The 26,785-nt window shown below is 49.9% G+C and overlaps 2 protein-coding genes and 1 long non-coding RNA gene across 5 annotated transcripts; all 3 read left to right on the plus strand.

Annotated features, from left to right (window-relative positions):
- The first annotated feature begins 270 nt into the window (after positions 1-270).
- HNRNPM (heterogeneous nuclear ribonucleoprotein M) lies at positions 271-10,427 on the plus strand. 3 transcript variants are annotated; one of them, XM_068174029.1, is made up of 13 exons: positions 271-410; positions 513-606; positions 1,364-1,558; positions 1,879-2,032; positions 2,959-3,008; positions 3,291-3,351; positions 5,290-5,391; positions 5,968-6,012; positions 6,446-6,520; positions 6,913-7,011; positions 7,795-8,576; positions 8,897-8,948; positions 10,016-10,427. In XM_068174029.1, exons 2-13 carry the CDS (start codon positions 529-531, stop codon positions 10,177-10,179), a joined length of 1,857 nt encoding a protein of 618 aa, XP_068030130.1. In that variant the 5' UTR covers positions 271-410; positions 513-528; the 3' UTR covers positions 10,180-10,427. The 3 variants fall into 3 exon arrangements, with proteins under 3 accessions (XP_068030130.1, XP_068030131.1, XP_068030132.1); XM_068174030.1 differs by having other exon boundaries at positions 5,293-5,391; XM_068174031.1 differs by lacking the exon at positions 5,290-5,391.
- On the plus strand, positions 3,358-4,729 carry LOC137463092 (uncharacterized). The gene is made up of 2 exons (XR_010993845.1): positions 3,358-4,245; positions 4,276-4,729. It is a non-coding gene; the product is annotated as an uncharacterized lncRNA (long non-coding RNA).
- An 806-nt stretch (positions 10,428-11,233) lies between the features above and the next one.
- TIMM44 (translocase of inner mitochondrial membrane 44) lies at positions 11,234-26,481 on the plus strand. Its single transcript, XM_068173702.1, has 13 exons — positions 11,234-11,359; positions 12,126-12,233; positions 12,687-12,857; positions 13,362-13,442; positions 13,882-14,031; positions 14,405-14,544; positions 15,148-15,233; positions 16,594-16,686; positions 17,411-17,535; positions 18,618-18,668; positions 20,286-20,375; positions 23,292-23,402; positions 26,210-26,481. Exons 1-13 carry the CDS (start codon positions 11,336-11,338, stop codon positions 26,327-26,329), a joined length of 1,350 nt encoding a protein of 449 aa, XP_068029803.1. The 5' UTR covers positions 11,234-11,335; the 3' UTR covers positions 26,330-26,481.
- Positions 26,482-26,785: the final 304 nt, after the last annotated feature.

Below are 26,785 nucleotides of genomic sequence, written 5' to 3' on the forward strand. Positions count from 1 at the left end.
CCTAAATTTAAATGGGCCTTGAGTCCAGGATCAGGGAAGACAATAGGAGCACTCCTAAGTGTCCTGAAGGATATGGATTTAGGGTGAGAGTGTGGAGGGTTTTGCTGTATGCCAGGGAAAAGCAGGTCACAGGAAGCGTGTGGTATTTCTTGGAGAGTCGGGATTTAGTGTTTGTTACAACCTCAGAGACCCCAGGTTAATCCTGTTAAGGCATAAGAAGTTATGGAATTCCACTATTGGAGGCTTGCCTGTGTAAGGTTACATTTATTTTCGCTGGTAGGGCTTGACTGATGTGATTTGGCTTTAATAATAAAATATTTATGAGTGATTTGAGCTTTCACTGACTTTCTTTCTTCTCTTTTCCCTCCTCCCTGTGACTGCCCTGGGAAATCACCTCGCCAGGGATGCGCGTAAGTTCACTCTGAATTTTTCCAAGTTCAGTCTGATTTCACCAGAAATCCAAGGAGACTTCTTCAAACAAAACACCCTGAGCTGTGCTTGTGTCCCCACAGGGTGGTTGAGTTCAAGATGGAGGAGAGCATGAGAAAGGCTGCTGAAGTTCTGAACAAGCACAGTCTTGGTGGGAGACCCCTGAAAGTGAAAGAAGTAAGGGGGGGATCTGTTCTGGCAGGGGTGGAGGGGGAAGGGGGAGTTCTTGTTAAAGGTTTAGGGCTGACTCAGAGGATCATGGACAGAAAGCAGGACTTAAATAGGATAAAAAACCCCAGTCAACCTTTTTCTAATCGTTTTAACCACTGCTGAACTTGTGATTATCAAGACTAAACTTGATGTGAGGACATAGCAGGAGTTTGGCTTTAATTGCAGTTCCTTTGTTAATGATTTGACACAGAAACCTCCATGTTTGTTCTTTACAAACTTCCCTTTGAATTCTACATCAGAATGAATGGATTCCTCCAACAATTCCATAGAATCAGCTCTTTCCTGGAATACCTCAAAGATTTCATTTTAGTGGCTTTGCTGTTGACAGCCAGTCCTGGAAGTTCATTCCAGATGCTCTCCAGTGGCACTGGGGGTTTATCAGGGTTTGGAACAGTGTCACAGAGGTTTGTTGTTGGTATTAATGATGGATAAACACCTTGGAAACCAGGGAAATGCCTGGAGAGGAATAAATTTATTATTAAAGGGTACCAATAATAAAGGTGCCATTTAAATGATAAAGTGTGCTGCATGTTGGCTAAAATAACATAAATTGACTGACAGAGAAAGGGAAGCAGTTGGCTGGGAGAGCTTAGGGAGCAGATATCCTGGGATAAAGGGAAAACCTCCTGTCTGTGCCTGTTGAGGAACTGACCATGGTGGATGTGGGATCTGATCTGAGTTTGTGTGTGTGTGTGTTCCCCAGGACCCCGACGGGGAGCACGCCAGGAGGGCCATGCAGAAGGTGATGGCAGCAGGAGGGATGGGCATCGGGCCTGGCCCTGGTGGCCCTGGCATGATCAACATCCCCCCCAGCATCCTGAACAACCCCAACATCCCCAACGAGATCATCCACGCCCTGCAGGCCGGCCGCCTCGGCAGCACCGTCTTCGTGGCCAACGTGAGTGCTGGGCACCCCCTGCTGCAAATCCAGCAGTGGGAGCCTCTCAGCTGGGGCAAATCTGAGGGAGGAAAAGCCTTGGGAATTCCAGGAAAAGCTCTTCTGTGTCCTGTTGATTTTCTGTGCAAAGGAGGTTCTCAGTTAAGTTGTACCTCAGTGTCTGTTAATTGGGATTTTTGAACAAAACTCTGTATTTCAATTGAATTTTATCTCAGCTCTCTGACAACTTTCATGCCAATACCAGGGAAGTACAGGAGCCCACTAAAGCTGTTTTCTCATGGAAATTTCTCTTGCATTTCCAACGATGCCCTGTTTTCCAGCTGGACTACAAGGTGGGCTGGAAGAAGTTGAAGGAGGTGTTCAGCATGGCTGGGGTGGTGGTCCGGGCCGACATCCTGGAGGACAAGGACGGCAAGAGCCGGGGCATCGGCACTGTCACCTTCGAGCAGGCCATCGAGGCCGTGCAGGCCATCTGTATCCTTGGCAGCAAACTGGGAATGGGGCAGAGAACCAGGAAACACAGCAGGGCAGAGTGGGAATTGTATTCCAAACGAGGATATTGCCAGGGCAGGGAAGGTCAAGTTGTAGTGGATGGAAAATGGAAGGAAAAGCAAAACGGAGACAAAATTCCATCTTGAAGGAATTGCTGCAGTTTGCTCAGGATCTTTAGCAAAGGAAATTCTCTTTCTTACGTGGATAAAGATACTTCTATCCCAGACGAGTTTCTGTCTCTAGGTTGTAATTAGTATAAAAATGCAATTCTCTGAAAAGATTTGTCTGGAAAGGAAAAAGTCCCCATGCCAAGGCACACAGAGCTGGTGTGTTCCTGTTTCCTTCCATTGGCCAAGCAATGATTTGCCACCCAGAAACCCAACAGCAATAAAATTCCAGGCATTACTCTCTCAGCTCCTGGTTATGGTATGGAAAGGAGGAAAATCAACCCTCTTTCCTTTCCCAGAGTTTCTGTTTGAGTGTTAATTCCCTTCTGCACTGCACCCACTAAACCTTGTGGGAGCCAGAGTTGGGCAGAGGATTTGCTGTCATGGCACAGGACAGCATGTGTTGTTGCTGTGGAGCTTTTCTCTGTTTTCTCCTGTTTTCAGTGGATAAAGTGACTGAGGAAACATTTAAACACTTGGGCTGACTTAGAGTTACGTTTTGTATCTCTTTGTGAACTTAATCTTACCCAGAAATGTGTTTTTATCTTTTTTTTTTAATTTCAAAAAGCCTTTTTTTGAATGTTCAGTATTTTTAGATTTCAAGGGTTTTTAGTTTTTGAGAAGGCAGAAGGATTTGGGGTAATCTGAATGATAACTGAGGAGATGGGATTTTCTGAGGATGTTTTTGTGCTCCCTGTGAGAGCACTCAATGCTTGAACAATGATCCTTAACGACCCCCAGCGATGTTCAATGGGCAGCTGCTCTTTGACAGACCCATGCATGTCAAAATGGTGAGAACACTCCCATTCCCACTGACCTGAGAATGCACTCCTGATTTGGGAAGAATTTGTGGTTTCAAGGCTGGATCAAAATCCAGAGGGGGAAACGTGTGATTTGCCTGTTGCCTGCTGAATTTATGCAATCAGGGATAATTCAGTTTATTTTGCTAACAGACAAAACTACAGTCAAGACTGCTTTAACTTGAAATTTCTGTATTTGAATTCAAAGTTTAAAGAATCAGGAAATAATTTCCTGCTTTCCTTGCCAGCTTTAATGTGTTGAATTCCTTTTAGGACGAACGAGCCTTCCCCAAAGGAGATTTCTTCCCTCCAGAGCGACCCCAACAACTCCCTCGTAAGTGTCTCCTGCATGATTCAACATCTTCTGCTTTTTATTTGGCTGTTCAGCACCTGGGAGCCAGTCCCAGCCCCAGTAAAACTCTGGTTCAGACTGGAAAACTGGGATCCAAATTCCTGAATCATTTCAGAAGGGGGAATAGTGAAGAAGAGCTGCTCAGTGATTTTTTGGATACTTCTTTCAGCTCATGGCCAGAAGCTTGTCTTAAAACATTCACCTTCTCAAGGCTTCCAGAGCTCTCCATTGCAATTCCAAGATCTCAGTGCCTTCTATGAATAGTGGGATTTAATGGAAATACAGTGAATCAGTCAGTACCTCCTTCTCTGGGAGTGGAATGTTTTCCCTTAAATTGGAAGGGCTGAATTCAGGACCTGGGAGCCTTCCAGGCCTTCAAATTTCCAAAGGAGATCTTATCAGTGTATTAAATATGGAAAGAAGAGGGGACCAGGCTCTTCTTGGAGGTGCAGGATGCAGAAAGCATCAACCAAAAACCCAGGAGATGAAAATTCAGGATAATTGGCTGCCCCAAGCTGCTCCTTCCAACTTGGAATTTGAATGAACTAAAAGATCAAGTCTAAACCAGCAGTGGAAATCCACAGACTCCACGTGGATGTAAGGAAACATTCCTGGGAGGGTGACTGGGTTGCTCAGAGCTCCTGTGGAGTCTCCATCCCTGGGAATACCCCAAAGCTGTGGATGTGATCTGGGCTCAGCAGCCTGGGCTGAGCTCAGGCCCTTCAAAGGCCCCTCCTAACCTCGACCATGCTGGGATGAGATACTGCAATACTGAAGAGAAGAGTTGGGACTGGAAGAGCTGGAGGCTGAATTTGTTCAAATGCGGCTAAATTGGGGCTGTTGGTGGAATTTGAATTGTCCTGAGCAGCCTGGGCTGTGGAAGGGCAGGGGCTGGGAGTGGATGAGCTTTAAGGTCCCTTCCAACCCAAACCAGTCTGGGATTCTGGGATTCTCTGAATTCAGACAGATGCTGTTTTCTTCCTGGGAACCAGACCTGTTGTGTGCTGCTAAATTACCCTTTATTAATGATCATTAATTAGTCCCTCCCTAGTTCAGCTTTCAGTGCCTGTCAAGGCCTTCCTCAGCAGCAGCATCACTGTAAGGATGTTCCTCTCTCCAGGACAAAGTCATTGGGTTCCAATTCCACTACCTTGGTGTAAAACTCCCTAAATCCCTCTGGAAGCCTGGATTTTGGCCTTTACTGGGGCGGGGAAGGGGGACCTTGTGCTGTTTTAAAACAAGATTCAACACTCCTGTGTTCAGTGCTGAGCTGGAAACGAGGGAATCCTGCAGGCAGAGGATGCCATGAGCTGGTGTTTGTGCCAAGCAGAGAACTTTCTTCCTGCTTCAGGAAACAAAAGGGCTTTTTCTTCTTTCTTTGGGCTGGGGAATCCTTAAGGAAGATTCAGCTCCATGCTGGGAATGCCGTGTTGTGTTTGCTCAGAGAGAGGCTGGCTGTGTGCTCGCAATTCCATTGGTGGCTGTCATTGATCTGTAGGTGCTTCAGTTCTCCCCTGCAAGGGGCCAACCCTGGCAGAGGTGGAGGTGAGAACTGTGCACACATTTAGGGGATCTTCTCCCAAATTGCCCACTCCACCCTCCTCAGCTGAGGACTTTGCCCAAATGAAGCAGTGTTCTAGCCAGTTATTTTTCAGGAGTCAGCTCCAAACCAAGTTTTCTCAGCAGTAAGAAATGGAAATTTAAAGATGAAACCAAATAATTGGAGATAGTTTTTAGCCTATTTCAAGACACATCTACTCTTGATTTGTTCCACACTTCCCTGCTTTCAGTACACACCCCACAGGGGGGACACAGCAAGCTTTTTTTGGAGAATGAAAGTCAATTACTTAAGAAATAAAACTTGCTGTTTTGTCAAACTATGGAAAGAAGGCTTTTTTGATATCTGAATATTTTCTTCAGATGGTCTTGGTGGTATTGGCATGGGATTAGGACCTGGAGGTCAACCTATTGATGCAAATCATTTAAACAAAGGCATGGGAATGGGCAACATGGGACCTGGAGGTAAGAAGATTACTCCTATGCTTTTGTTTCATGAGAGCTTTAAGCTGTGTAGAAGGTAGATAGCTTGTTTGCCTCCCCAAAAAGTTGGTAGTTTCTTAGGAATGTTAAAGCCAAATGAGTTTTTTTTTTTGTTCAGCTTGATAATGGAAACTTGAATTTAACCAACTGCTCCATTTTTATTTTTTTTTCACTGTGGTCAAGACACAGCTCTCATTTTCTGACTCTTGAGCATGAGCAGCAGACACTGCAAAGATCCATGACACTCCAAACCATCTCTCACTTTTAACACCTCTAGTGGGCTTGCAAATCTTTGGTGAGGATCTGTTGAAATAGCACAAGTTTCAAAGAGCCACCTAAAAAGTAGCACACACTCAGCTTTCCATGTCGAAATGCCAGTGGGTTTTTCCCCTTTGCTGCTTGATTTTCTGAGCAGGAATGTTGAAATCTCCTCAGACTTATCCCATGTAAGCTCTTCAGCCCAAGCCATGGATGTGTTGTGTGGTTTGAGTTCTGCAGCCTTTGGCTGGAATTTCTTGCATGACACCTGCTATATAAAGCTTTCTCTTTTATTTTGAGGAATGGGAATGGAAGGCATGGGCTTTGGAATGAATAAAATGGGAGGTAAGCTGCGGTTCTTGATCTTTCATAGCTTGGCCTTTGTGGAAGTCCTGCAGACTGAGCTGTTTGAGTGTGGCAGGAATTTGTGTGATGGGGAATCATCATCAATTTAGCAAGAATTTGCTCCTTTTTGGGTATTCAGTCTGCTGCAGGTGTGTGGGGAGGGTGGGTACATCCCATAAAACATGACCTGTGCTTCCTCGGCTCAGGAGATCTGGAAGTGCCATCCCTGGGGGTTGCAACTGGATCCTCAATATCCCAACCCAAACCACTCTGTGATTCCATGGTTTTTATAATGCTGTGCCCAAATCCTAACCCCTTTTTGGGAACTGGTGGTTGGGAGTTGTCTCGTGCCTGTGGGAATGTTGTGTGGCAGCAGCTCCAGTGTGGAGCTGGAAAGCACTGCTAAAGAATCCCTGGAAAATCTGTTTTTTAGGAATGGAAGGTCCCTTTGGTGGCATGGAGAACATCGGCCGCTTCCCAGCTGGGATGAACATGGGCAGGATGAGTGGTAGGCACTGGATTTTTTTGTGTCCTCCTGGCTTCCCTGGGAGGGATCCCTCTTTCCACAAGCCTCTTCTCAGTTTTATGGGAATAACTTGGGGGTTTTCCAGTTGTGTCCCCAAGTCCCTTTTGGCCTCTGAGCTGTACAAACCCAGTGATTTATTGATGGTACCTTGCAGGGTTTCTTCAGAAAGATTCTGGCTCTGTCCAGTTCCCAGAGCCTCCCGTGTTTTTGGGGTAAATCCTGCTTTTCCTTGGGGCTTTGGACTCCTGAAGCCATGACAAAATGATAAGAGAAAATCACAGAAACCTTCCTGTGCTTCAAAATGATTCCTGTGGTAAAATGTTCTCTCAGGGGCTATAAAACCCCCTGCAAACTTCTCCACTTCCTCTTCACAGAGATGGATCGGGCCATGGGAGGGGGATTTGAGAGGGAGTTTGGAAGAAATGAGATGGGAATGTCCCGGAGTTTTGGAGAGACCCTGGAGAGGGGAATAGGTGAGTGCAGTAAATGAAATCCATTTCCTGCCTGCTTTTCATCCCTGAACTGCTCACAAAAATTATGGGGGTTTTACAGATAAAAGCAGATTTTAGATCTGCTCTAGGAATTTGCTGTCTGGCTTTTAAATGCTACTGGGAAGTTGTTAATTTTTGTCAGTGAAAACAAAATCCTGCTTCTCCTGCTGCCTGTATCACATTTAACTTCCAGGCATGTTCCATGGAAATATTGGACAATCTCAGTAATGAAACCGCAGAATTTCTGGAGCAAAGCTGAACCCAAACATCTCTGAGCAGGCAGAGCTCCCCCATCAATTTCCAGATTTAATTTGGTTTAATGACCAAATCACAACATTTCAGAATCAAAGGAACCATTGCCTGTGTCCTGTCCCTCCCTCCCTTGTCCCCAGTCCCTCTCCAGCTCTCCTGGAGCCCCTTCAGGCCCTGGAAGAGGTTCTGAGCTCTCCCTGGAGCCCTTTCTTTTCCAGGTGAGCACCCCCAGCTCTCCCAGAGCTCCAGAGGGGCTCCAGCCCTGGGAGCAGCTCCGGGGTCTCCTCTGGACTCTCTCCAGCAGCTCCACGTCCTTATTTTGGGGTCCCAGGAATGGGGCAGCTCTGCAGGGGCGGGGTGTGACCTGAGCATCTGAGTTTGCCTCATCCTGCAAGCCCAAAGCCCTGGATTGAGGGAGCTCTGAGTGATGGGAATTCATCCCAGCAGAGCGAGCAGACGCTCAGGTCTCTGCATCCCTGCCCAGCTGCTGATGCTGTCTGTGTTGTGTTGCAGGTGGTGGCAACGCCAGCATTCCTGGCATCGAGAGGATGGCCCCTGGCATCGATCGGATGGGCTCGGGGATCGAGCGGATCCCGGCCGGCATGGGGCACGGGATGGAGCGGGTGGGCTCGGAGCTAGACAGGATGGGGCTGGTGCTGGACCGCATGGGCTCCAACGTGGAGCGGATGGGCTCGGGCATGGAGCGCATGGCCCCGCTGGGCATCGACCACCTGGCCCCCAACCTGGAGCGCATGGGGCCGGGCATCGAGCGCATGGGGCCGGGCATCGAGCGCATGGGCTCCGGCATCGGCTTCGGCATCGAGCGCATGGGCGCCGCCATCGACCGCGTGGGCGGCGCCATGGACAGGATGGGCTCGGGCGTGGAGCGCATGGGGGCGGGCATGGATAGGATGGGCATCGGCCTGGAGCGCATGGTGCCCGCCGGCATGGGCACGGGCATGGGGCAGGTGATAGAGAGGATGCCCGCGGGGCTGGAGCGCATCGGGGGCCCGCCCATGGACAGGATCGGGATAGAGAGGATGGGAGCCGCCCCCATGGACAGGATGGGCCTGGAGCGCATCGGGGCCACCAACATGGAGAGGATGGGGCCGCCCATGGGGCAGGGCATGGGGGCAGGGATGGAGCGCATGGGGCTGGCCATGGGCAGCAACTTTGAGCGGCCCATGGACATGGAGCGGGGCAACTTCGCAGGGAATTTTGCAGGGTCCCTGGGAGGAGCCGGAGGCCCTGCACCCGGCGTGGCCCGGAAAGCCTGTCAGATATTTGTGAGAAATGTGAGTGCCCCTTTTTTCTTCTCCTTTTCGTGCTGCCCCCTCTTCCCACTCCTGCCCTTTCCCACCCAAGGCATTCCTTGTTACTGATGTGTTGATCTCATCCATGCTTTGTTTCCAATCACAATGTCTAATACTTGATGCTGCCAAATTTTGGGGGGAGTTGAAACTGTTTCCTTATCAGAAGAGCTCCTGGCTGACGGTGATCCGTGGGTTTATGGCAGTGGCTGTCCTGGGATGGGTTCTGTTTTGAGGATTTTGCAGGGCTGCCTGCAGGTTGTTCAGCAGAGCCTCAGTAATGGTTTATTCTTCTCTTCCCACAGCTGCCTTTTGATTTTACATGGAAAATGCTGAAAGATAAATTCAATGAATGTGGTGAGTTGTTTTCCTCACTCTGAGAAATGAATATGAATAATGGCCAGATAATAACCCAGAGGGCAGGGTCAGATGGGATATTGGGAAGGAATTCCTGGCTGGGAGGGTGGGGAGGCCCTGGAATGGATTTCCCAGAGAAGCTGTGGCTGTCCCTGAATCCCTGGAAGTATCCACAGCCAGGCTGGACGCGACTTAGAGCAGCCTGGGGCAGCGGGAGGTGTCCCTGGGTGGCACTGGGTGCTCTTTAAGGTCCCTCCTAGCCCAGACCATTCCATGGGAACCAAGCCCAGCCTTGGGGCTGTGAGGTGGAGCCTGTGCTGGGATAAACCCACCTCCTGTCAAACACCTGAGCCAGCTCCTCCCAGAGCTCTGAGTGCCAAAGCTGGGGTGGGGCGCAGTCCTTGGGGTGGAGAACTGGGACTGGATGGAGAGTGCCAAAGCCAAGGGGAGCAGTCCTTGGGGTGGAGAATTGGGATTAGATGGAGAGTGCCAGAGCCAAGTGGACAAAGCCAAGGGGTGCAGTCCTTGGGATGGGGACAATCCTTGGGATGGAGAATGGGGACTGGATGGAGAGTGCCGCAGCCAAGGTGGGGAGCAGTCCTTGGGATGGAGAATTGGGATTAGATGGAGAGTATCAAAGCCAAGGGGAACAGTCGTTGGGATGGAGAATGGGGATTGGATAGAGAGGGCTAGAGCCAAGGTGGGGAGCAGTCCTTGGGATGGAAAAATGGGATTGGATGGAGAGTGCCAGAGCCAAGATGGGGAGCAGTCGTTGGGATATGGAGAATTGGGATTGGATGGAGAGTGCCAAAGCCAAGATGAGGAGCAGTCGTTGGGATATGGAGAATTGGGATTGGATGGAGAGTGCCAAAGCCAAGATGAGGAGCAGTCGTTGGGATATGGAGAATTGGGATTGGATGGAGAGTGCCAAAGCCAAGATGGGGAGCAATCCTTGGGATGGAAAAATGGGATTGGATGGAGAGTGCCAGAGCCAAGATGGGGCGCAGTCGTTGGGATATGGAGAATGGGGACTGGATGGAGAGTGGCTCACCCTGCTGTGCCCCCAGGCCACGTGCTCTACGCCGACATCAAGATGGAGAACGGCAAGTCCAAGGGCTGCGGCGTGGTGCGGTTCGAGTCTCCGGAGGTGGCGGAGCGCGCGTGCCGCATGATGAACGGGCTGCAGCTGCGCGGCCGCGAGATCGACGTGCGGATCGACCGCAACGCCTAGGCCCCGCTGCAGGGCTGCACCCGGCCTCTGCCCCTTCACCGCCTCCTCTGACTGGATGTAAAGCTGTTCAGCCCAACCTGGTTGCTTTCTGGAGTAATTTTAAGTCCTTTTTTTAACCGAGGGAGCCCCGTTTTACTGGTTTTTTGCATTGGAAATGCCATGTGCACAATCTTTTTTTGTAGTTGTGGCATCTCGTTGACCTGACAGATGTAAACAGTCTGACTTTGATAATAAATGCCAGTTCAGTATTTCAGTCGCAGCATCCTTTACTCTGCTTAAAATCCCTGCCAGCTCAGCTAAGTCCAGTTTGTCAAAAAAATCCAGTGTTCCTCTTGATTTCTGACAGAATTTCTTTAGGATGTGTCCAAGGGTGCAGGATCTTCCCTCTCCCATGTCCCACCTAATCCACGGGCAATCCCAGCTCAAGGTTTTTCTCTACTGGCAATGCTGCTTTTTAAAAAATCTCCCCTGTGTCGTGTCGATGCCATTGGGAAGGCCTGGGCTGAAAATGGGGTTAAAAACCTTCTTTTACTCTCCTGTGGGGGTGTCTGGCCCAGGCAGGTAAGGGGCAAACACCTGCTGCAGGTGCCAGGGGGGAGATTTCCCCTTCTCCTGCAGGAAACGCTTTTAACGCAAATGGATCAGGTGTGGGGCAGGGGGGTTCTCCGTGGGGCCGGGGAAGGTCGGGGACAGCCTCGGTGAGACCGGGCCGGGTCTGGAGCAGCTCCGAATGGGGCCGGGGACGGTTGAGGACAGCCCCGGTGGGGCCAGGCCGGGTCTGGAGCAGCTCCGAATGGGGCCGGGTACGGTCGGGGACAGCCCCGGTGAAGCCGTGCCGGGTCCGCAGCAGCCCTGGTGGGGCCGGGGAGAATCGGGGACAGCTCCGGTAAGCCCGGACCGGGTTCGGAGTAGTCCCGGTGGGACTGAGCCGGCTCCGGAGCAGCCCCGATGGGGCCCGGGGAGGCTCCGGAGCAGCCCCGGTGGGGCCGGGCCGGGTCCGGAGCAGCTCCGAATGGAGCCGGGGCGGTCCGGAGCATCCCCGTGGGTCCTGCCCGGTCCCGCCCGGTCCCGCCGTTCGCGGCCACGTGGCGCGGGCGGCGCGCCGCAGTGACGTCACGGCGCGGCGGCGCGCGGAGGTCACGGGGCGCGCGGGGCGATGGCGGCGGCCGGAGGGTGCCGGGTGAGCGCGGGGGCACCGCGGCCGGGCCGGGCCGGGGCCCGCTCGGGCCGGCGGGGACAGCGAGCGGCGCGGCGGCGGAGCCCAGCCCGGAGCAGCCCGCAGGGCCCCGGTGCTGGCTGCCCCCGCCGGGGACACCCGGGCCGGGCGGGACCCAGCCCCGGCTCCTCGCCCCGCTCCGCTGTCGCTGCTCCCGCCCGGCCCGGCGGGATGGGTGGCGAAGCCGTGTCCCCGGGATTGGGAGGGGGCGAGGCAGCTCCAGCCCAACCACTCGGGGCTCCCGGGGCCTCTCTCGGGGTCTCACGGCGGGCGGTGTTGCCGTGAGCGGCGGGAGCTGCGCACGGAGCTCACCTTGGGCCGGAGGGGCCGGGATGAGCCCGGAGTGAAACGGGAGCTTCGGGATTTCTGCTGCCTTCGAGCCGCAGCTCTCCTGCCCCGAGCTTCCGTGCTGGTCTTGAGCGGACACAAATTTTTATCTGGGATTTCCCTGATTTTCGCCTGCTGCGAGCCCTGAGCTCAGCACTGACCCCTTCCAGAGCAGGAATCTGCAGGTTTGACCTCGGCAAGGGCAGCAGAACCATCCAGGGATTGTTCTGGGATCCTCCGGAACTGGGGAAAAGTTGTGTTTGGAGGAGTTTTCCCAGAAAAACATCCCTTGTGCTCCTCACTCGGCTCCAGCATGGATTTGTGCATCGCTGCTGTCCCAAATCCGGGTGCTGGGAGCTCTTGCGTGCTTCCCTGAGCTCCTGCTGTGCTGTTTTCCTTGCAGAAATGTCTCCTCAGTGGCCTGTGGCTGCTCTCCAGGCGTTATCCCATCCCTGCCTTCCCCAGGAGTTCCCTGCACAGGATCAGCAGCCCTGCCCTGGGCACCCCTCAGGTTGGTCCCACCTGAATTGATTCCATTTCCACCCCAAGGTGTGTTCCCAGCAGAGTCCTGAGCTCGATGTGGATGAGGCTCTGGGAAGTGGCAGTTCCAGGCTGGAAAAATCCACTTCTTAAATGGAACTCAAGGAATTTTTGGGGCAGCTGAGGTTGGACAGGGCTTGGGATAGTGGGAGGTGTCCCTGTCCATGGCCGGGGGTGGAGCTGGATGGGATTTAAAGTCCTTTCAACCCAGTCCATCCTGAGATTCCATGAAATCCACTGGCCACGTGGCTCTTTGGAGGATCAGCTGCTGCTTTTCCAAGCAGCTCCATGTTTTCCACACGTTCAAAAAGTGATCCAGGGCTTGCCTCAAGCCCATCGAGCTCCTGCCTTCAAAACTTGACTTATATGAGTCCTGTTTGCTCAAATTCCTTGGGATTCTCCAACATGGAATGGTTTCCTCCAGTCCAGATGCTACTCCTCGGGAGGAAGGAAGGGATTCATCTCAGGTTTTGTGGAGAACATCAAACAGGAGTTAGCCAAAAACAAAGAGATGAAGGAAAGCATTAAAAAATTCCGAGATGAAGCAAAAAAGCTGGAGGAGTCGGATGCACTGCGGGAAGCAAGGAGGAAATATGTGAGTGTTTGGGTGTTCCCTGATTTATTCCCTGCTTTATTCCCTGCTTTACTGAGCTTTTACTGCTCTGAGTGAACATTTCAAGCCACAGCTGAACTGTTCAGGAGAAGTTCTGCTTGGCTGGAAGCACTCAGTGTTAAATGGATGCCTCAGAATGTTTATTTGTTGGAATGTTTTGGGTTTGTTGCTTTGTTTTGTGGTTTTTTTTGGGGTTTTTTGGTGGTTTTTTTTTAAGTGGAAAGTCTTTCCAGCAGACACTTGGCTGCATTTCTGAGCAGATCAAATAATGAGGCATTAAATTGAGCATCAAATGTTTCTTTTGCATTGCTCAGAGAGCTCTGAACATCATCATTTGCAAAGCTGAGCTGCTGCTGCTGCTGACTCAGGCCATGAACTCCTGAGATGTTGCTTTTTCTGCCCTCAATTCCAGCCTTAATGAATTGTGCTCCATCCAAGCTGGGTTTCAGTAGTTTCTGTCTCTTGATTAATGTTCTTTTCCCCCAGAAAACCATTGAATCTGAAACAGTGAAGACCTCAGAAGTGATCAAAAAGAAACTTGAAGAAATAACAGGGACGGTTAAAGAGGTAAAAGGACCTTTCCTCAGGGCAGCTCTGCTGAAGTTGGGCTTTTGAAGGGCTGGAATTGTCATTGCTGGCAGGTGCTGCTGTTCCTGGAGCTTTTAAAACCAGAGGCACTCGCAAAATAATGCATTGGGTGTGGTCAGAGGAAACCCAGCCAGGGATTCCCCTGGGATTTGGGGGATGGAGAAGAGAGACACCCCACCTGCAGCCTTGGGAGCCCAAAATAAGGTCCTGGAGCTGCTGGAGAGAGTCCAGAGGAGCCCCTGGAGCTGCTCCCAGGGCTGGAGCCCCTCTGGGGAGAGCTGGGGGTGCTCACCTGGAGAGGAGAAGGCTCCAGGGAGAGCTCAGAGCCCCTTGCAGGGGTAAAGGGGCTCCAGGAGAGCTGGAGAGGGGCTGGGGATAAGGGATGGAGCTGCAATGACCTTTCCCTTTTCCCTTGCAGAGTTTGGATGAGGTCAGCAAGAGTGACCTGGGCAGGAAGATCAAGGAGGGGGTGGAGGAAGCTGCTAAAACGGCCAAACAATCTGCAGAGTCAGTGACCAGGGGAGGGGAGAAGCTGGGCAGGACTGCAGCCTTCAAAGCCATCTCCCAGGTACTGCTCCCTGAGCTCCCAGGGCATCCAGAGCCTCGGGAGTGGCTTTTTGGGGAGCTCTGGGGTGAAATCCAGCAGGTGTGAAATCCAGCAGGCACCTGCCCTGTCAGGTGTGAGCCTGGCAGGGCTGAGCTCCTGGGGAGCTGCGTGGTGCAGGGTTGGAAAGTACCCCTCTCCAGAGTGATTTGAACTTCCTTAAATCCCTCTTTTTGCAGGAAATACAGAAAATATCCAACATTTTGTTGCCAAGCTGTGGCTGCCCCATCCCTGGCGGTGCCCAGGGCCTTTTGCTCTCCCAACCCATCACAGGATGGGATTTTTCAGCTTCTGGAAGAGCAATAAATCCACACTAACGGGGCTGTTTTCCTTGCAGGGAGTAGAAACTGTTAAGAAGGAAATAGATGAGAGTGTTTTGGGACAAACTGGTCCCTACAGACGCCCGGAGCGGCTCCGGAAGCGGACGGAATATTCCGGAGAGAGGATTAAAGAGCAGAGAGTGTTTGAAGCCAATGAGTAAGTGGGGGATCCTCTAGGGGGGATATTTCTGTGTGTAATTTGATGGAAAAGGTAAAAACCAGGTCAGGGATGAAAATGCAGGAGCTGGGGGGTGGGAGCAGCTGGGTCTGGGAGCACGTTCCCAGCAGGAGTGGATGATCCCGGATCTTCCTGGAAAATTCAAATTCTAAAGGTGAAATTTAATGTTCTGAGGTGAAATTCTGAGCTGAGCATTGTTTGGTTTTAACTTCTTGAGGCTGGGCAGGACTAAGGCTGAGCTCCTTTTTTCTAGGCTGCTTTGCTCCTCTGAGTTGAGTTTTATTTGTCTGGTGCTTTATTTATCTGGAGTTTTGTTTATCTGATGTTTTATTTATCTGGGTTTGTCTGCTGTTTCATTTATCTAGTGGATCATTTATGGGGCCATCATTTATGGGGCTGCAATTTATTTTATAATTAATGAGGCCATAATTTATCTTGTAATTGAGCTCATCATTTCTGTGCTGTCTCAGCCTCAGTGATGCCAAGTGCTGCAGGGATATTCCTCAGGGTGTTGTCTGTATTTGTTACAAGTTAATTTTTCCCAAATATCCACATTTTATCCCTGTTTTCTGCCCTCTCTAGAGAAGCCATGGGCATGGTGCTGCATAAAGACTCCAAGTGGTACCAGCAGTGGAAAGATTTCAAGGACAACAACGTGGTTTTCAACAGTGAGTTGAGCACATTCCCTTCCCAGCCCTGCTCCCTCCTGGATCTGCTCCCATCTGGGCCTCCAGCCCCAACAAATCCCAAATTCCCACTTTTCTCTGTGGGCTTGGAGCCAGTGAAGGGAGGGAGGCAGAGCTGAGAGCTCTGCAGCTTCTCCAGGCTGCTCCATCTGTGCTGCAGCCCCTCCTGTGCTGGGAGCAATCCCTGCTCCAGGGCACCAAACCCTGCCCAGAGGGAGCTGAACTCGTGGGTTTCCTCTTCTTCCCTCCTCAGCTTTGTTCTGGCACCAGGGAGAGGGAAAGCAGCTCTGCTCCTCCCCAGCTGCAGCTTAAAACAGGGAAAATCCGGAAAAATCGAGGGAATTTCACACAACTTCCAAACTGATGAAACACTTTAAAAACAAAATAAAAAATCCCGTGATCTCTCTGGAATGTAAAGCTGATCTTTGAGATCATCTGAGGCTGTTCCTAGTGCAAATGCCCTGAGTACAATCCCATAATTGAGGTGGGAAAAGCCCTCCAGGACCTTTGAGTCCAACCTCGTCACCCCCAGGTGACACTTCCAGGGATGGACGCTCCACCAGCTGGAGCAACACTGCTCAAAGTGAGCCTAATCCTGAATTTGCTCGTTCCATTGGATAAATACCATTCCCAGAGGTGTTAAATCCGAGTGTTAGCAGAGGGGGAGTTACTGAGAGATCAGAATATTGTGGGGAAATGGGGAGAAAAATGGGGAATAAAAAGAGGAGAAAAATGGGGAGAAAATGGGGGAGAAAATGAGGAATAAAAGGGAGGAGAAAATGGGGGGAAAATGAGGAATAAAATGGGGAGAAAAATAGGGAATAAAATGAGGAGAAAATGGGGGGAAAATGAGGAATAAAATGGGGAATAAAATGGGGGGGGAATAGGGAATAAAATGGGGAGAAAAATGGGGAATAAATGGGGAAAAAAATAGGGAATAAAATGGGGAGAAAATGGGGGGAAAATGAGGAATAAAATGGGGGGGGAAATGGGGAATAAAATGGGGGAAAATGAGGAATAAAATGGGGAGGAAAATGGGGAATAAAATGGGGAGAAAATGGAAAATAAAATGAGGAATAAAATGGGGAGAAAAATGGGGAAGAAAATGGGAAGAAAAATGGGGAATAAAAAGGGGAGAAAAATGGGGATAAAATGGGGAGAAAATAGGGAATAAGATGAGAAATAAAATGGGGAGAAAAATGGGGAATAAAATGGGGAGAAAACCAACTCCCAGCTGGTGCCTGGTGCTGAACAAAGGGATTGAGGAGAGGTTGGACCCTGCAGGTCGTTCCCTGGCTGGGGGTGAGCTGGGAGGGCTCTGAGCTCTCTGTTCCCCTGGCAGGGTTCTTTGAGATGAAGATGAAGTACGACGAGAGCGACAACGCCTTCATCCGAGCGTCGCGCGCCGTCACCGACCGCGTCACCGACCTCATAGGTACAGGGGACACCCCCAGCTGCTCCTGCAGAGCCCCGGGATCTGCTCCTGCTCCTGGGCTGCCAGCCCTGGGCACATCCCAGAGCTCTGCGGCACGTCCATGGGGCGTTATCTGGGTGAGGGACGGGAGGACAATCCTTGGGATCCATCTCAGGTTGAGCTTCAAGGCTGGAATCGTTCCCTGTTTGGTGACATTTCCTCTCTGCTCTGTCACCAGAGCTCTGTCCCTGTTTGGTGACATTTGCTCTCTGCTCTGTCCCCAGAGCTCTGTTTGGTGACTTTTCCTCTCTCTGCTCTCACACCAGAGCTCTGTCCCTGTCTCCTGGTGACTTTTCCTCTCTCTGCTCTCACACCAGAGCTCTGTCCCTGTGTCCTGGTGACTTTTCTCCCTCTGCTCTCTCACCAGAGCTCTGTCCCTGTGTCCTGGTGACTTTTCCTCTCTCTGCTCTCTCACCAGAGCTCTGTCCCTGTTTCCTGGTGACTTTTCCTCTCTCTGCTCTCTCACCAGAGCTCTCTCCCCATTTCCTGGTGACTTTTCCTCTCTCTGCTCTCTCACCAGAGCTCTGTCCCTGTGTCCTGGTGACTTTTCCTCTCTCTGCTCTCTCACCAGAGCTCTGTCCCTGTTTCCTGGTGACTTTTCCTCTCTCTGCTCTCACACCAGAGCTCTGTCCCTGTCTCCTGGTGCTGGTGGCAGTGCCAGCACCCCACTGAGATGTTTTTGCAGGGGGATTGTTCTCCAAGACAGAAATGTCTGAGGTGCTGACAGAGATCCTCAAGGTGGATCCCTCCTTTGACAAGGATCGCTTCCTGAAGCAGTGTGAGCGGGACATCATCCCCAACGTCCTGGAGGTGACTCAGCAGCCATTGCTTCCCTTCATTTTCCCCTTTATTACCCCATGGAAAATGTTTTTTTGGTTTTTTTTGTTTTTTTTTTTTCCATTGCTAAAATTAAAATTGGGACAGGATTTGCTTCTCCAGCTTCGCACAGAACTTTGGGAGGGGAATTGGATCCCACATTTGGGTTCAAACCATGGGATAATAAATTATTTTTCTGACCTGGAAAACAGCAAAGGAGGTGGGATGAGAGGGAAGTAGGTGAGCAAATGGTGATAGCAGAGGGATAAGGGAAGGAATTTGGGCTGTGGTCTGGGATTTGAGAAGAGCAGCAGGTTGTGACCAGTGGTTCAGTAGTCATGGAAGTGTCTGGAATTTGAGGTCTTTAAGGACTCAGAGTGATGAGAGGTGTGACTGTAAATAAATGTGGGTCCCTGTCACCCTGTCACTGCAGCAGGAAAGACAGAGGGAATTTGGGATTTGAAATGGAGCAGGAATTGTTCTGAATTTGGGATTTGAAACAGAGCAGGAGTTGTTTTGAATTCAGGATTTGAAATAGAGCAGGAATTGTTCTGAATTTGGGATTTGAAATAGAGCAGGAATTGTTCTGAATTAGGAATTTGAAGTAGAGCAGGAATTGTTCTGAATTTGGGATTTGAAACAGAGCAGGAATTATTCTGAGAGACTTGGGAGAGACTGGGAGAACTGGGGCTTGAGGAGCCAAACCTGGGGTTCTTCTGTTCCCTCTGTGCCCTGAATTTTTCAGTGTGGAAAACTGCAGCTCTGCTCCTGTTTGATCCCAGGATTTCTGAGCACTGGGAACTCTGCTGCCTCTCTGGCAGGTTGAACAGGAAGATTTAATGGGAAGGTTCAGCTGGGAGCTTTAAGAGAGTTTAATTATCCAAAGGTTTATGTCCCTTGGCTTCAGCTCCTGTGTTTTTATAGAAATCCTTTTTGCTGTTCCCCTTTGCAGCTCCAATTTCCCCCCAGAGTCCCACAAAATGTGGGATTTAAGGTGTTTTGCTGCTGGAAGGGCTGATTGGTCCCACTTTGATATAGGAGGAGCTTTAAAATGTTCTGTCTGATTTCCTCCTCAGGCTCTGATCTCCGGAGAGCTCGACATCCTCAAGGACTGGTGCTATGAGGCCGTGAGTGAAGCTCCCAAAAACCTCCCCAAAGCTTGGGATTCTCCCATGAAAATGGGGTTATTTTGAGGGGTTGGAATTCAGGGAGTTCCTGAAAGCAGAGCCTTTCCTGACAGTGTTGGTGGGCTTTTATTTGGGTCTTCATTCCTCCAAAATTATTGTGCTGTAAAATCCAAAATAATTCTGCTCTTCCAAATCCAAAATAATTCAAGAGCTGAATTTCTTCAAGTGAATTCCCTTTGCTGTTCCCCACCAGCAGAGGGCTGGGAGAGCCAATTTTTTTCAATTTAATAAATAAATCCTGATGAGCTTGCTTTTTTTTTTCCTTTTTTTTTTTTTTTGTAACAATAATCCAATCTGAAAGCAAAGAATCTTCCCTGCTTCCAGCAGCCTTGGATATGACACCTTGGATTGCTCTGGAGGGAAGCAGCAGCTTCACTGCAGTTTGTGAGCCCAAAATCAAACATTTCCAAGGCAGCTGGAATGGGAAATGAAGCTCCAAGTCAAGAGTAATCAGTCAGATAAGCCAGGGGAGGAAAAAGGAATCTTATCCCTGAGAACCTGGGGGATAAAACCTCTTAATGGATCCCACGGGTGCTGAGATGGTGAATCTGATACTGAATTCCCTCTTTCCCCTGTTTTGCCTTCCTTTTCCCTGCTTTTCCTTTATTCTCCTTTATTTTCCCTTCTTATACTTCCCCTTTCCTGTTATTTTCCCTTCTATTCCCTGCTTTTTATTTTCTCTGTTTTTCTCTGCTTTTCCTTTATTTCCCCTGTTTTTCCCTGCTTTTCCTTTATTTCCCCTGTTTTTCTCTTTCCCTTCTTTTCCCTTCTTTTCCCTTCTTTTCCCTTCTTTTCCCTTCTTTTCCCTTCTTTTCCTTTATTTCCCCTGCTTTTCCTTTATTTCCTCTGTTTATCCCTTCTTTTCCCTTCTTTTCCTTTATTTCCCATTTTCCTTTATTTCCGCTGTTTTTCTCTTTCCCTTCCTTTCCCTTCTTTTCCTTTATTTCCCCTGCTTTTCCTTTATTTCCCCTGCTTTCCCTTTCTTTTCTCTGCTTTTCCTTTATTTCCCCTGCTTTTTCTTGCTTTTCCCTGTTTTTCCCTGCTTTTCCTTTATTTTCCCTGTTTTTCTCTTTCCCTTCTTTTCCCTTCTTTTCCCTGCTTTTCCTTTATTTCCCCTGTTTTTCCCTTCTTTTCCCTGCTTTCCCTGTTTTTCCTTGCTTTTCCCTTCCTTTTCCCTTCTTTTCCCTTCTTTTCCTTGATTTTCCTTGATTTTCCCTGCTTTTTCTTCATTTCCCCTGTTTTTCCTTGCTTTTCCCTGTTCCTGCTGTTCACTCCAGTTGTGAGTCCCTCAGCTCTCAGGTGCTCTCAGGTCTTCACCTTCTGCCCAGGAAAAGTGGGATTTTTAGTGGGATTTTTGTGAATCCCAGAGCATTTTCTGCAGTTCTTTAATCCTTTCTTTCAGCACATTTACAAAAAAAAATGACTTTTTCTCGTGGTTTTTTTTTTTTTTGTGGCTCTCTCCAAGTGAAAATTCCTTTTTTTTTTTTTTTTTTTTTTTTCCTGATGGTGACAGAGCAATTCCAAACAATTCCCAACCCAAATTTGTTCATCCCTCAGACCTACAGCCAGCTGGCCCATCCCATCCAGCAGGCCAAGGCCTTGGGGCTCCAGTTCCATTCCAGGATCCTGGACATCGACAACATTGACGTGAGTTACCTTTGGGGGAGGAATTAAAATCATGGGCTCAGCAGGGCTTTTTTAGGATCAAGAAGACTGGAAAAATCCTCCAGGATCATCAAATCCAACTTTCTTTGCTCTGAATGCTGGGTTGGAACTCTGGGGTTTGGCATTTCTGCTCCCAGAGGGGAAATCCCAGTGCTGGAAGGAAAAATCCCATTGCTGGAAGGGAAATCCCATTACTGGAAGGGAAAATCCCATTGCTGGAAGGGAAAACCCATTGCTGGAAGGGAAATCCCATTACTGGAAGGGAAAATCCCATTGCTGGAAGGGAAAACCCATTGCTGGAAGGGAAAACCCATTGCTGGAAGGGAAATCCCATTGCTGGAAGGGAAAACCCATTGCTGGAAGGGAAAACCCATTATTGGAAGGGAAAACCCCATTACTGGAAGAGAAATCCCATTGCTGGAAGAGAAATCCCATTGCTGGAAAGGAAAATCCCAGTGCTGGAAGGGAAATCCCATTGCTGGAAGGGAAATTCCATTACTGGAAGGGAAAATCCCGGTGCTGGAAGGGAAAATCCCATTGCTGGAAGGGAAAATCCCATTGCTGGAAGGGAAAACCCATTATTGGAAGGGAAAACCTCATTACTGGAAGAGAAATTCCATTGCTGGAAGAGAAATCCCATTGCTGGAAAGGAAAATCCCAGTGCTGGAAGGGAAATCCCATTGCTGGAAGGGAAATTCCATTACTGGAAGGGAAAATCCCGGTGCTGGAAGGGAAAATCCCATTGCTGGAAGGGCAAATCCCAGTGCTGGAAGGGAAAATCCCATTGCTGGAAGGAAAAATCCCATTGCTGGAAGGAAAAATCCCATTGCTGGAAGGGAAATCCCATTGCTGGAAGGGAAATCCCATAACTGGATGGGCTTTAAGGTCCTTCCCACCCAAAGCAGGGATTCTGGGCTGACTTGGCCACATTCCAGGTGCTCTCCAGGTGCCTTTGGGGGGAAGCTGGAGCTGTTCCTGCCCCAGGAAGGGAGGGACAGGAATTCTGTCACCTGCCTGGGGCGATCCCAGGGATCCCAGCCCTGAGGAATAATCCCAGTGGGAAGGGTGGGAGGGATGCTCTGATCAGGGACACTCCTGCTGCAATCCCATAGGATCTTGGGGGATTATTGTTGTCATCTAAAATATCTTGGAAATTGAGCTAGGCTTGGGTTTGGGTGAAAAACTGGGGTTTATTTCCTAATAAATTGAGCTCCAGGTATGGACTGGGATGGAGCTCGTTCCCTGGGATCAGGCATGGGAACGTTGCAGAGCTGTTGAAATCCCTCAGGGAACAGGAAAATCGCCCTATAAATAAATTTATTCCTTTGTGACACAGCCCAGCCTTGTCCTGGTGCTGCTTCCTTTATTAGGGATAAAACAGAAATGTTTGGGAACATTTCAAAAGAGGAAAATCCTGCTGTCCTCAGTCCCTGTGATTCCATTTTGGGGCAGCACAGGCAGGAATTCCTGAGCTAAAAAGCAGCAGAGCATTCCATGGCATCCTGCATTCCCACAGAAAAAAAAGGGGATGCAAGAGATGGGCAGAAAGAGATTTCTGGGTTTCTAAAAGGAGAAAAAAAAAAAGCTGAATTCCCACTCCTCTTGCATTCCAGTGAATAAAGTCTTTAAATATTTAATGGAATGGTCTGAGAATAGAGGGAAAAAAATCTGGCAAACAGAAGGCTCCCACCTTGAAGTCTTTCTGGTACAGTTTTTGTCTGGTTCAGAACAACTTCCTGGCAAAAACTGATTCAAAAGCAGGAGAAAAGGCTCTGTTAGATCGTTATGGGTCCCTTCCAGCTCAGGATGTTCTGATTCCAAGCATTTCCTTCAGAAAATTCCGTTTTTTTGGAGAGCAGGGTGTCTTTGATTTTGCTTTCTAATTGGAAATAACGGAGCAGAGCTCGTTCCCATTTCCCAGATTTATGGACTTGGGAAAAACATGAAAAAATCCACAACAGTTTGGGGAAAGCTTTGAGGGTTGCCAAGTTTTTACTTGGAATTTTTTTTGGGAAACAGCTTTTCCATCATATCAGAATGATGGAATTGATGTGATTGAACAGCCGGGGGGAGCTGGGAGTGCCTGGGGTGGAGGGAACTCTTCCAATCTGGACACGTTTAAGGTTTGGGACATGTTTGGGGTCTGGGACACGTTTGGGGTGTGGGGCACGTTTGGGATTTGGGACATGTTTGGGATATAGGACACGTTTGGGATTTGGGACACATTTGGGGTGTGGGACACGTTTGGGACATGGGACACGTTGGGGATTTGGGACGCGTTTGGGATTTGGGACACGTTTGGGGTGTGGGGCACGTTTGGGATTTGGGACATGTTTGGGATGTGGGACACGTTTGGGATTTGGGACACGTTTGGGGTCTAGGACACGTTTGGGGTGTGGGACATGTTTGGGATGTGGGACACGTTTGGGATTTGGGACATGTTTGGGGCGTGGGACACGTTTGGGATTTGGGACATGTTTGGGGTCTAGGACACGTTTGGGGTGTGGGACACGTTTGGGATGTGGGACATGTTTGGGATCTCCTGCTGCAGCTCCAGCAGACCCTGCAGGAATGGGGTGATCCCAGAGCTGGGAGTGTCTGGGGTGGTGGGAACTCTTCCAGTCTGGACACGTTTGGGATGTGGGACACACTTGGGATGTGGGACATGTTTGGGATCTGGACATGTTTGGGGTGTGGGACATGTTTGGGATCTGGACATGTTTGGGGTGTGGGACACATTTGGGATCTGGACACATTTGGGATCTCCTGCTGCAGCTCCAGCAGACCCTGCAGGAATGGGGTGATCCCGGAGCTGGGAGTGTCTGGGGTGGTGGGAACTCTTCCATGGCCCTACAGGAATGGGGTGATGGATCTCCATGGAATTCTCTGTCCCTGCAGCTGGCCATGGGGAAGATGATGGAGCAGGGGCCAGTGCTGATCATCACCTTCCAGGCCCAGGTGGTGATGGTGATCAAGAACCACCAAGGGGAGGTGGTGGAAGGGGACCCGGTGAGTGGGGACACGTTTGGGATCTGGGACACATTTGGGATCTGGGACATGTTTGGGATCTGGACACGTTTAGGGTCTGGGACATGTTTGGGATTTGGGACACATTTGGGGTGTGGGTCATATTTGGGGTCTGGGAGACGTTTGGGATCTGGGACATGTTTGGGATGTGGGACACATTTGGGGTCTGGGACATGTTTGGGATCTGGACACCTTTGGGGTCTGGGACATGTTTTGGAATCTTGGATGTTTTGGGGTCTGGGACATGTTTGGGGTCTGGACACCTTTGGGGTCTGGGACATGTTTTGGAATCTGGGACATGTTTGGGGTCTGGATACGTTTGGGATCTGGGACATGTTTGGGGTCTGGACATGTTTGGGATCTCCCACTGTAGCTCCAGCTCCATCCCATTCCCACCTCGCCCTGTTGGGTTTTCCTCCCCCTTTTCCTTTCCCAAAGGGCACCGGCAGAGCTGAGCCCTCTGGCAAACGGGGTGGGAGCAGAGTTGAGTCACTGGATGAAAACAAAAACCCAAATGCTCCCCACACTGCACAGAAAATGCCTGAATTCCATGAAAATCCCACAGGGAACGCCCAACCCTGCTTGGAGCTCAGGCTCTGGGAGGTTCTTAGGGAGCAGGGAATGATCTGGGCAGCAAATCCCTGGCACCTCTTGGAATGCCCTGGGAATCCCTGGAGTGCCCTGGGAATCCCTGGAGTGCCCTGGGAATCCCTGGCACCTCCTGGAATGACCTGGGAATCCCTGGTACCTCCTGCAGTGCCCTGGGAATTCCTGCAGTGCCCTGGGAATTCCTGCAGTGCCCTGGGAATTCCTGGAATGCCCTGGCACCTCCTGCAGTGCCCTGGGAATCCCTGGCACCTCCTGTAGATCCCTGGGAATCCCTGGAGTGCCCTGGGAATCCCTGGCACCTCCTGTAGATCCCTGGGAATCCCTGGAGTGCCCTGGGAATCCCTGGAGTGCCCTGGGAATCCCTGGCACCTCCTGGAATGACCTGGGAATCCCTGGAGTGCCCTGAGAATCCCTGGCACCTCCTGGAGTGCCCTGGGAATCCCTGGTACTTCCTGGAATGCCCTGGGAATCCCTGGCACCTCCTGCAGTGCCCTGGGCTGGCCTTGGGGCTCTTCCCTCCTGGGTGATTCCAGGCTGAGCCTGGCCCATGGAATTCTCTGTTCCTTTATTTCTCGGGAATAAATATTTCTCTCTCCAGGAATAATAATAATAATAATAATAATAATAATAATAATAATAATAGTAATAGTAATAGTAATAATAGTAATGTATTTATACATATATTGATATTATCATTTAATTCTAATTTAATTATAATGACCATTTTTAAAAGTAATAAAATATATATAAAAGTATAATTTAATTCTAATTTAATTCTGATTACAATTTTAATTTATAAAATTAATGAAATTAATTTTATTACAATTTAAATATAATGATAATTTTAGTTTATTATTATTGTTGTTATTATTATTATTATTATTATTATTATTATTATTATTATTATTATTATTATCTCTCCAGGCAGCTCCAACCTGTCCTGGGCTTCAGTGGCTCAGTGACACCTCATGGGGACATGGGGACAGTGCTGGAGCTGCCACTTCCCAGCACATTTTCCTTGGAATTAATACAGGCATTTAACAAATATTGGCTTTTGCAGTCCTGGACTTTGCTCCAGGCTGGAAAAATGGGATTCATTTGAATGATGGGGCTCATCTGGGCTCATTCACAACCAGGGCAGGAAGAGCTGATCCAGTGCTTCCCTGCATGAAATTCCTGCATTCCTGGGAGATAAATATTGATGGGATAATTATTGAACAGGATATCGAAGTCTGTTTGCTGTCGGATTCCTCCGGAGCTGCAATAAATCAGGGAGAGGAATTCAGACTCTCCAGTGGAACCCAAAGCTCGGCTTTAATCAAGAGCTTGGGCTTGGGTGGAACTGCTGAGCAGCTCCGGGAATATTGAACACGGGGAGGTTTAAGGAGAGGGGAGCCTCAAATCCCCAGAGTGTGGGGTTGGAAGGAGCTCGAAGGACTTGAGTTTTGGGGTTGGAGCTCAAAGGACTTGAGTTTTGGGGTTGGAGCTCAAAGGATTTGGGTTTTGGGGTTGGAAGGAGCTTGAAGGATTGGAGTTTTGGGGTTGGAAGGAGCTCGAAGGATTTGAGTTTTGGGGTTGGAACTCAAAGGATTGGAGTTTTGGGCTTGGAAGGAGGTCGAAGGATTGGAGTTTTGGGCTTGGAAGTAGCTTGAAGGATTTGAGTTTTGGGGTTGGAACTCAAAGGATTGGAGTTTTGGGCTTGGAAGGAGGTTGAAGGATTGGAGTTTTGGGCTTGGAAGGAGCTCGAAGGATTTGAGTTTTGGGGTTGGAACTCAAAGGATTGGAGTTTTGGGCTTGGAAGGAGGTTGAAGGATTGGAGTTTTGGGCTTGGAAGGAGCTCGAAGGATTTGAGTTTTGGGGTTGGAACTCAAAGGATTGGAGTTTTGGGCTTGGAAGGAGGTTGAAGGATTGGAGTTTTGGGCTTGGAAGTAGCTTGAAGGATTGGAGTTTTGGGCTTGGAAGTAGCTTGAAGGATTTGAGTTTTGGGGTTGGAGCTCAAAGGATTGGAGTTTTGGGCTTGGAAGGAGGTTGAAGGATTGGAGTTTTGGGGTTGGAGCTCGAATTATTTGGGTTTTGGGGTTGGAAGGAGCTCGAAGGATTGGAATTCTGGGCTTGGAAGGAGCTCAGGGGTGCCCTGGTGGCAGCGTGGCCGTGCCCCTGTGACTGGCATTCTCTGGCAGGACAAGGTGCTGCGGATGCTCTACGTGTGGGCCCTGTGCCGGGACCAGGACGAGCTCAACCCCTACATGGCCTGGAGGCTGCTGGACATTTCCTCCTCCAGCACGGAGCAGGTGCTCTGAGCAGGGCTGGGCTGGGCCCTTCCCACCCCTCTGGAAGCAGCTCCAGCCCGGAACTCCCCACAGGGAGGAGTTCCCAAATTTTTGGGATTTTGGGAGAGCTCCTGATTATCCCAATCCCTGAGGAATGGGAATCCCTGCTCGGGAATGTCTGGGACGAGCAGGTGCTGCTTTATCCTCGTGCCTCAGGAGGCTCCTGGGAACCCCACAGAGCTCTCATTCCCACGTGCTGGCACCCTTGGAGATCCTTGGAAAGGTCTTGGAGGGGCTCCTGGCTGCCAATCTCCAGCCCAGGCTCCAGCCCCGCATCCCTGCCGTGTCTTGCACTTTCCCAAACCAAATACAACCAGGACTTTGCACATGGAGGTGTTGGATCCTCAGGTTGGTGGTGGGATGGGGCTGATGTTTGAATATCCAGGGGTGAGATTTGTTTATCCGCAGCTTGGCAGGGGGAACGTT

The sequence above is a fragment of the Anomalospiza imberbis genome, chromosome 27 (assembly GCF_031753505.1).
Source record: "Anomalospiza imberbis isolate Cuckoo-Finch-1a 21T00152 chromosome 27, ASM3175350v1, whole genome shotgun sequence".
NCBI classification, from domain to species: domain Eukaryota; kingdom Metazoa; phylum Chordata; class Aves; order Passeriformes; family Viduidae; genus Anomalospiza; species Anomalospiza imberbis.